The sequence below is a fragment of the Orycteropus afer genome, unplaced genomic scaffold, assembly GCF_000298275.1.
Source record: "Orycteropus afer afer isolate SDZICR_OR568_19922 unplaced genomic scaffold, OryAfe1.0 scaffold00030, whole genome shotgun sequence".
NCBI classification, from domain to species: Eukaryota; Metazoa; Chordata; class Mammalia; order Tubulidentata; family Orycteropodidae; genus Orycteropus; species Orycteropus afer.
The window spans coordinates 5,008,335-5,018,881 of NW_006921617.1; the positions used below are offsets into that span (position 1 = coordinate 5,008,335).

A 10,547-nucleotide genomic window follows, 5' to 3' on the forward strand; every position below is an offset into this window, starting at 1 on the left:
TCGCTGATGTCGGATGTGAAAGGAAAAAAAAAAAAAAAAACAACAAACATACCTCAACTGCCGTTGCATCGATTAGGCTCCTAGCGATCCCTCCCTGGGTTTCCAAGGTGGTATCTCTACGCAAGTAGATTGCCCAATCTTCCTTCAGAGGAGTAGCTGGTGGGTTTGAACTGCCAGCCTTCTGGTTAGCAGTCAAATGTCTTAGGCACTACGCCACCAGAGCTCCCTGATACCAGACAGATCCCAAGAAATGTTTACTTGTATTTTATCGACTATGAAAAAGCATTCAATTGTGTGGATCACAGCAAATTGTGGATAACATTGAGAAGAATGGGAATTCCAGAACACTTAATTGTGCTCCTGAGGAACCTGTACAGAGACCAGGAGGCTGCTGTTTGAACAGAACAAGGGGATACTGCATGGCTTAAAAACAGGAAGGGAGTGTGTCAAGGTTGTATCCTTTCACCACACTTATTCAAACTCTATGCTGAGCAAATAATCCGAGAAGATAGACTACACAAAGAGTGTGGCATCAGGATTACAGAAAGACTCATTAACAACTTGTGATATGCAGATGACGTAACTTTGCTCAGTGAAAGGGAAGATGACTTAAAGCACTTACTTAAAGACTATAGTCTAAAATATGGATTGCTTCAACATAAAGAAAACAAAAAATCCTCACAACTAGACCAAAGAGCAGCATCACAATAAATGGAGAGAAGATTGAAGTAGTCAAAGATTTCTTATTACTTGGTTCCACAATCAGTACCAACGGATGCAGCAGACCTCTTTCAAGTGCTGAAGAGCAAAGATGTCTCTTTGAAGACTAAGGTGCGCCTAACCCAAGCCATAGTATTTTCAATTGCCTCATATGCATGTAAGAGCTGCACAATGTATAAGGAAGACCGAAGAAGAGATGCTTTTGAGTTGTGATACTGGTAAAGAATACTTAAAGAACCGTGGACTGCCAAAAGAATGAACAACTCTGTCCTGGAAGAACTGCAGCCGGAATGCTCCTGAAAGTGAGAATGGCCAGACTTTGTCTCAGCTACTTTGGATCATTTCCTTGAGAAGGGTATCATGCTTGGTAAAGTGGAGGGTCAACAAAAAAGAGGAAGGCCTTCTACAAGATGGACTGACACAGTGGCTGCAACAATGGGCTCAGGTATAGCAAGGATTGTGTGGCTGGCACAGTGCAGGGCAGTGTTCCATTCTGTTGTACATAAGATCGCTATGCGTCAGAGACAACTCATCGACACCTAACAACCACCATCACCAACTTATGATGTAGTCAAGTTATGATGAATCACACTTATGACCATCAGTGTATCTAAAACACTTTATCTTCCTGGAAGGAAGTTACAGGAAAATGCAAGGGATATGGAAAAAATCTGCTTTACAAGCATTTGGTCATAATCATATGGTGGAAAAGATCAGTGGAAAAATAGTCTATATGGCAAGAATGCTGAATTTAGAATTTGTTATTGCTGAAGTGGAGCAGCTCACAGATCATGAAGGAGGGGAACTGACAGATCAGGATTTAATGATTCTGAAGAAAAAAAGAAATGATGAAGAAGATATAAATAATGAGAAAGAAGAAGGAGAAAAATTTTCAAAAAAAATTTATAGTGAAAGGATTATATGAAGTTTTTTCTAAACTAAATCAGGGGCTTCAATTGCTTGGAGACATGGACCCTAAAATTGATCCTTTTGCTGAAGTCAACAGGTAGATTCAGGAAGCAGTGATGTATTACCACAAAATACATTAAGGAAAAAAAAGGACCATACAAAGAACTGTCACTCATTTTCTGACTAGAAACATCATCCACAGTCCCAGAGATTATCCAGAACCTTCCACAAGTGGAGGTATTACCGCAACTGACAAAATGTCAACATTGCCTAATTTTTCTTCATCATCGGAGTAAATTTTTATGATTCGTGTATTTTCTTTTCTTTATATATTGCCTTAGTTACCTAGTGCTACTATAACAGAAACACTACAAAAGTAGATGGCTTTAACGAACAGAAATTTGCTTTCTCACCGTATGGATGAAAGTCCAAATTCAGAGCACTGGAGCTAAGGGAAGGCTTTCCGTCATTCTAAAGGAAGGTCCTCATCTCTTCTGCTTCTGCTTCCTGACTTCTTAGAGATCTCCACGGGTATCCTGGCATCTATCTTATCCCATCTCTTTCTGCTCCCTTGCTTAATCTCTTTTACATCTCAAAGGAGACTGATTCAAGATATGTCTCAGAGGAATCCTGATGCATTAACATAACAAGGACAACTCATTCCCAAAAGGGATTATAACCACAGGTGTAGAGGTTAGAATTTATAATATATTTTGGGGGGACGTAATTCAACCCATAACATGTATGTATGTATTAAAATATACATGTAAGTTTATATATAATGTTTATAACCCCAAAGACAAATAAGGATCTGATTTATACAGATACTGATAATGATGAAAACTAAAAAAGAAAAATAAGGTATTTAATTTACACCGGAATTGACTTACGACAGAGTTGTTAGGAAGGAACTGTGTCTTAACTCGGGGACTAGCTATATTTTCAGGAGTTCTGGTAGCGTAGTGCTTAAAGCAGTTGACTGCTAACCAGAAGGCTGGTGGTTCACACCTACCAACCACTCCTCGGAAGGAGCCAAGGAGGGGTCGCCATGAGTCGGGTCTGACTCAAAGGCACGTAACCACAGCAATAGCTGTATTTGCAATTTTTATGTCCTGTTTTCTGTAAACAAAAATCCTAACTACTTCAGGACACAAGTTTCCTAATATGTTAAGGATTTTAATCATTTAATATTTATTCTTTTGCCCAGTTCCTATAGGGTGTACTGCAAAGCTAATGTGCCAGCAGGTACATGTTTTGCATTCCTGTACAATTTCTTTTTTCTTTCCTCTATTGTCTGATACTTGGAAGGATGATTGGGCAATCTACTTCCGTAGAGATAACTGCCTTGGAAACCCAAGGAGGGTTGCAATCAACTTGACAGCAGTGAGTCTGGTTTTGGTTTTGATAACACATGAAAGTGGGATTGCCAGGAATTACAATTAAAAAAAAAAAAAGTAAATGAATTATTTGTTTCACTATGCGGATGCAGTGAACTCACATTTCCCAAAGGAGAAAGAAGAAATTAAAAAATTAATAAGGGTCACAGTATATGTAACAAATGCTTAAGAAAGCAGGATGTTTGAACTCCAAGGTCAGATGGCATGTTCACAGAGCTCTAGATAATACACTAAAAAAGGAAAACATTGAGGGCTATATGTTAATCTGGGCCACACAGTACACATCTCAGACAAGTCTGCAGATGGAGCAAATGAAGATGTGTCTGATTGTTTGAAGTCAGAATCTGGTAATTAGTAAATCTATTTAAAATCTTTCACAAATAGATGGTTAAGTGGAAGAATGTTAGTACTTACACCTTTTAGGAAAAGTATCTAGGGGGAAAAATCAGTATTTAAATGTGTTCGTACTGGAAATATAAAAGAGACAGAGACAGAGAGAATACTTACAACATTTTTTAAGAGGGGGAGGAACAGAAAAGGAAGAACAGAAAAGACAGCCTGAAAGTTTAAAATGAAATGTTTGAACATGAAAAATATCATCAATGTCCCGAGCTGTAAATGTAGAAGTTATTTTGGTGAATGTCTTGATGTGTACGTTTTCACTATAATAAAAGTTTTTTTTTAAAAAAAGGAAATGCTTGAATTACAATTGGAGGTATTCAGAGACAGACAACAGGAAGATGCTGAATAGATAGATAATCTGTCAGGTCAATTAAGAACAGTACGCAGCAAGAGCTACTTCGATGGATGGACCGTAACTAGGCTGGAGGCAAATCCAAAAGCAGCCTCCCCCCACCCCCCAAAGAGCCAACTGAAAATGACAAATTTGGAAGAAAATAGAAGAGATGAAATATTATCACAAACTTGTATAAAAACCTGACTAATTTAACACAATTTGTCCTTACATCCAAATGCAAAGAATAAATGAACAACCTCTAAAACTGCATTAGAGAGAAGAAAAACCACAGGAGAAATGATCTAGGCGTTAACAGCTGAAAGCAAACATGGGTTATAAGATTATGTACAAAGGAAACTCAGGTTGTCATTTAATATTTATATTCCAAATACCATGGCTAAAACACTTCCCAGAAAAAATAATTCTCTAAAATTATTTTTTGGAGGTCACATTCTTAAGATTCTGTCATTAATCTATTTCATCTGACCTGCTTGGTAAGCAGTTACCTAGAAAGAAAAGCAATACAGTTCTAAGACAAGCAAGTGTAAGGAATCTGTGCTAATTTTCACAATTTAACAAAGAAAACTTTCAAGACAACTAAATAGTAAAAATAAAGAATCGCAAACCAAAGCTTTCAAGTTATATGAGTGGTATGGTGATTAGCACATTCCAAATGGTAACTTTACAAATTGCCATACAAGAGAACAATTCAACTCTATATTAAAATAGGGTCAATGATTCTTGAAATCAAACAAAATATGACATTGCTGTGTGTTTCATTCTAAACTAAAGCCCCTTGGAATATTAAAGTTACTAAGAGCTCTAGGGGACAGGGGGATGAAAAAAATAATAATATTTTACTTTCATTAAACATTTGCAACTAATACAGAGTAGCTTTGTTCTTGGAATTGGGCCAATCTACTTGGTTCCTTTCTTGATCAAAGAGGATTTAGGCTAGGAAGCAACTAGGAAACTTTCAAAATATTTGGCAATAAATTGAGTTATTTTAGTCTTGCTTGGAAAAAAATGAATGGAGGTGCAAAGGGAGAGAAAAACCAAGTTTACTGCCACCTGTTCTATTAAGATAGACATTTTCACACCTTTATTCTTACAATCTTCTTTGAAAATTTGTCAACCTATCTGTCCCTCAGGGAATAATTAAACACAACATTAAAACAAAACAAAACAAAAAAATCTCAAAGAAATCTGAAAGAAAAATTAATCTAAGATTCAGATTGTTTAGGAAAGAGGGACAGCCAGACTAAGATCTTCAAAAAGGTAAGCTTTCTGATATTTTCTAAAAGGTGAAATATTTAGAAGAAAGTGACATAAGCATTGCAGTGCAATGGGTTGCTTTTATGAAAGCCATGATCTTGTAACTTCCACCAAAAGATCACGTGGGACATTGCAAATAAGGTGCTTATGGTCCACCAAGGGGACTGGACAGCTTAGGGTTAATGCAAATAAGATACATGGTATCCCTTTGGGGATGGAACCATGCAAATAAGGTATACAGAATCCTAACGAGGGGACTGGTCAGTTTTCAGTTTTGTCATCTCTCTAGGCTTAAAGTGAGACATCCCAGAGATGGACAGTGGGGACCACTATGACCAAGAAGAGATGGGAGCAGAGTGTTGTCTTTAGGACCTGAAGTCTCTGTACTACAAATCTCCTAGACCCAGGAGACAGAGAGCTGTAACACAGGAGATGGCACAAGATGGCAAAAAGGGGTGGCAGTAGAACCTGGAGCAGGCACCAGACGGTGCAGTGGGCTTCCCAGCCCACAGAGCAAAGTGGTTACAGTGGGTATGCCAACCCATGGAGTAAGAGAGCTGAGTGCCTTTGGGAAAGAGGTTTGCTGACCCACGGAGCCAGAGAGCTGAGCTTCTTCATGCCAAGGCTTACTTGTGGAGTGGGGTGCCCCTGGGCACTTATCCACAGAGCCAAAGAGCTTTATACCACTTGCCGGAGGAGGGCAGAGGCCAGGCCAAAGGGCCAAGGGCCAAGGGCCAGAGAGAGGCCTGTCTGCTGGGAGGGCTGAGAAGAGGCTGACCTGATCAAAGAACCATATACTGAGTCCTTGACCCTGAATTGTAACCTATATAATTGTAATTCCCCTAACTGTGAGTACAGCCTGTAAGTTCTGAATGACTATTACAATGAATATTGAACCCAGCAAAGGAGTAGAGAGTAGTGTGGGAGGGATAGTTGGTATCAGAACTGGTAAAAAGGTTAGAGAGAGAGCCAAGTCTGGTCTCTGCCTCACAGGAATCGGTTTTGGGCTGATGCCGATCATGATTCTCTCCTTGCAAAGTTAGAGGTCAGATAACTCTGACATGCCTTTTTTTTTTAAATTTTTTTTAAACAAGCACGTAATCAGTTTTTTAATTAAAAGAGAGATACTCGTGAATCAAGGCAACAATAGGTGCCCCATTTCCAAATAATCAATAATCAAGCCAGACACACTTCTCATATTAATATATTTAGATAAATTTTCCACTGGAAAGAATGAGTAAGAGACATTTTTTGTTGTTGAAAATAAAGTATTTCTGTTTTCAATCTTTTTCATGTTCCCACTTTCCAGTTTTCCTCATTCCAACCCAGAAACCCCTCCACCCAGAGTTCATGCATTTACCTTCTCTATTTTAGTAAAAACGTAACACATTGATTGTAAGAATCTTACTAGCTTTCCATTTGTTTTGCCTCAGCTCTTACATTAATCCAAACAATAAGGGACCTTTAAAACATTCATAAATAACCTGCTGCTGCTGGCTCCTAGGAGCCAAGTGCAGCAGTGTTAAGCAACAACAAATTTCATAGTTCAAGAGGCACAGTTAAGAAAAAAGGTTGCTCAGGAAATCACTCTTTTTTAGCATAAAAATCCTTAAAAATTGCATGAAATCAGTCAAGTAACTATAGAAACCAATTTTCTTCAGCTCCATATCACTGTCTCACACCTCAATTGTCTTTATTATTGTCTGCTGTCAGATCCTTAATCAGAAATGTGAACAGGCTTGATGATTTATTTAGCAGGGAAAAGAATCGTAGGTCAAGTGAAAAATTTCACACACACTCACACACATGCCACATCTTCAACCTTAGGTACTTTCATTTCATTCTGTTCCCAGCAGCTCTGGGGGCAACTCCAGTGAGATCCAATATTAAGGCTCAATTAAAATAAGCTCCAATTAGTGGAGCTTTTTTCTCTGGGGCTAGAAAAGTCAGGAAATGGATATTGGGAAATGTAAAAAGTCAGCTACTGAGAGGAGGCTGCAGACATAAATGAACTTATTTGTTGATTTCTACAGTTGCTATGCAGAGGCCTCTGGGAGTAAAAGCTTAACCAGTCTAAGCTATAAACTAAAAACCCTGCAGCTAAACATGAACTGTGTGAAACAAGGGCTCCATTCCAGAACAGAAAACTGCTGGGCCCAGAAAATTAAAAGCCAGAGGCGTTTTCCATTTAAAACTAAATCCCAGTACCGCCTCCCAGCCAAAGAATTATAAGTAGTATCAGATTTACAAAACGAACAATTACCCTGGAAAAATGTAGCCTATTGTACAGTCCCAGATGCTAAATCTCTAAAGTTTCTTCTTCTCCTTTTTTTTTTTTTTAAATCCCACAATATATCCCTACCAAGAACACCACTGCAGTTTACAAAGAGCCATTTCTAGACAGGCCTAAGCCTTGAAAATAAATTTTGAAAAGAGAGCACATAACTCACTGACCTCATTTGAAGTCCTGCCCTTGCCTGTAGCAGTTCCTGTCCTTCCCCGAGGCTTCTGCAAATGGTATGCAACAGCAAAATAAACCCTGACCTAATTGCCAGGAGAGTGCTGCCAACCTTCCCTCAAACACAAAGACGAGCATGGTAACTTGAAAGTCCTACCTCTTTGGCTTTCTGCTTTAATCTCAGCTGTTCTGGATCTTCTTTATTGGAACGACTCTATCAAAGGAAAAGAAAATTTTAATAGAAATTACTAGCATCTAAACACCATAGTTGCTGTTAAATATTTAATAAATGACAATTTTCTCTTGTGATTGAAAATCTTAGCTTCAGGGAAAAATGCCTCAATCCAGTCTTGCTGAACTCCCTCCATGACTCCCCCCTCCCTCTCATCATCTGGGCCGGCTGCTGCAGTTGTAGCCTGGAGGAAGCTTACACTGAAAATGATGCTAACAATGTCAGTCAGGTCCAGTTGAGGCATGGCGTTGTTCTTGTTGGAACACTAAACACTAGAAAAAGGATGGTATGGATGAAAGAAAAGAAAAAGAGGATAACTATTGGCTCAAATGGAATGAAAACAATCAACAATGGCTGATCTGCAGATGAAACCATTTTAGAAAAACATAAGGGATTTGAAGGACTATTAAAATCAAGAACAAGTAACCTTGAACCAAATCTCTCTCTCTCTAAAAGTGTAAGTATTTTTAATATAGGTAGGGAATATATCCTAGTGCTTTCATGAGAGGAGCTTACTCATCTTTGGATCCTCTGTAGCACTTAATAAAATGCTGTGTATAAATAAATGTTGATTAAATGTCACTTTCCATACTATTCACTTTAACACTACAAACTGAACACTCTTAGAGGACTCACGTAAAAAGAGAGCTACCTTCTAAATGTGATGGAACAAAGCGTCAGAAACCACATTTCTGTCCACTGAAGTAATGTGTGGGATAGGTGTACTTTTTTCTCATCCTAAGTTATCTAACTCCTTTTAAATGCAAACTTTGTTGTATAAAACATAACATTAGTTCACTAAACCAAAGATGGCTACCAAAATAAAAGCTACAATAATTTCTGACTTACTAAGTTTACCTGTATTTTACTGATTAATCATTTCCTTTGTTAAAGGAAAGCACAAGAAACTATTTAGATAAGAATACCTTCTAATTTTAAACACCTTAATTAAACATACATAAAATCCTACTCAAAGCTAGTAATTTTCTCATTTGATCTTAATCCTCAATCTACTAAAACCCTCTATTTCAGCCCAAACTTAGATAAACTCCTCTGCTATTCCACCTATAATACTAGCAGAAAATGAGTATGTATTTATATATAAATATGTATATGTACGAGTGTATGTGTAATTTTTTTTGCACTAATATAGGCACACACATTTGGCTATCAAGCCTTTTCAGTCAACCAGTATTTATTAATCAACCACAGGACAGATTCTCTTCTGTGTGCTGCTGTTCTAAGGCCTTAGAGATACAGAGATGAGCTAACAAGACAAAGTCTGTTCTCAAGAAACTTAGATTTTAAGGAGGAAAAATTTAAACAATTTTATAAAAATTATTTACTATTTGATAATGTAAAATGTTTCTGCCAGGTAAAATTAAAAATAAGTAAGAATCGCTGATACTGATAAATGCTATAAAGAAAATAAAATACGATGATGTGATAGAAGACAAGGATAGAGAGGAAGCAGTGTTTGGGTATTACTTTAGCCAGGATGGTAAGGAAATCCTCTCTAAGAAGTGACATTTTAGGGAGTTCCGGCAAGATGGCGAACTAGGCACAAGGAATGCACAGACGCTCTTCAACAAAGAAAAGGGAAACCAATTAACACAGACACAGAAGATAATCTTGGACCCCTGAGCCTTGAAGGGAAGGATACAAAAGTGGATTAAACCCCAACTAGCAGAAGAATTTGAGTGAAAATACCAAAAAAGGAGACAAACGGAGCTGCGGTCTGGCAGCAGACTGAGCGACCCTGACGGCACAGACGACACGCCTTGGAGATTCCCGAGTGGTGGTAGGACCTAAGAATTACCTCAAATATCATCCTACTAGCCAGGGACTGCACGAAAGACTGTGCACAGTGGTTGGGGAACAAACGGAGAAGGTGAAGAGAAAGGTGGGCTGAGTTGTGGACTTTTGCCAGTCCGGAGGTCGCCGCCATTTTGTAGGTTTAAAAAGTGGCTTGACATTTTGGATATTTAAAGAGACAGGAGAGGAGAGACAACTCAGGGACGCCCAAAGTAGCAAGCGGGAAGAGCAGGAGAAAGGGGATTAAAACCAGGAAACCAGAGAGAAGAGCAGTCAGCCAAAGGGATTAGGTGAGGAGAGGCAACTCAGGCTCGCCCAGAGTAGCAGGCCGGATGAGCAGGAGGAAGGCGAAAAAAGCCAGGAACCTGGACAGAAGAGCAGTCAGCCCCAGGCTTACAGGTGAGGAGAGACAACTCAGGGACGCCCCAAGTAGCAAGCGGGAAGATCAGGAGAAAGGGGTTTAAAAGCCAGGAAGCCAGAGAAAAGAGCAGTCAGCCGAAGGGGTTAGGTGAGGAGAGGTAAGTCAGGCCCGCCCGAAGTAGCAACCTGGACAAGCAGGAGAAAGGGGATTAAAAGCCAGGAAGCCAGAAAGAAGAGCAGTCAACCAAAGGGATTAGGTGAGGAGAGGCAACTCAGGCCCGCCCAGAGTAGCAGGCCGGAAGAGCAGGAGGAAGGGGATAAAAAGCCAGGAACCCGCACAGAGGAGCAGTCAGCCCCAGGGACAACTCAGGGACGTACAAAACAGCAGGGCAGAAGAGCAGGAGGAAGGGGTTAAAGCCAGGAAGCCAGAAAGAGGTACAGTCAGCCACAGGGACCCAGTTGGGGGTGATACGAGAGGTCTGCAACAGCAAGAAAACTTGTCTGTCGGTTTGTCCTACTGCGGTGACATGTAGACTTGAGTTTTGAGGCTGAGCCTCTGGTGTTTAAAACCCAGCGAGATGCACCTGGTGCACAGGTAACAGCGCAGCTTGTAGACTGAGACAGACTAGGAAGAAGGAAGAGGCC

At 39.5% G+C, this 10,547-nt stretch overlaps 1 protein-coding gene across 1 annotated transcript in view; it reads right to left on the bottom strand.

The window, feature by feature from the left end:
- The window catches only part of TAF4B (TATA-box binding protein associated factor 4b), a 254,922-nt gene that overhangs the window by 93,098 nt on the left and 151,277 nt on the right, over positions 1 to 10,547 (bottom strand). Inside the window, exon 13 of the mRNA XM_007935568.2 lies at positions 7,653 to 7,709. Coding sequence (XP_007933759.1) covers positions 7,653 to 7,709 — 57 coding nt within the window. The remainder of the gene's footprint in view (positions 1 to 7,652; positions 7,710 to 10,547) is intronic.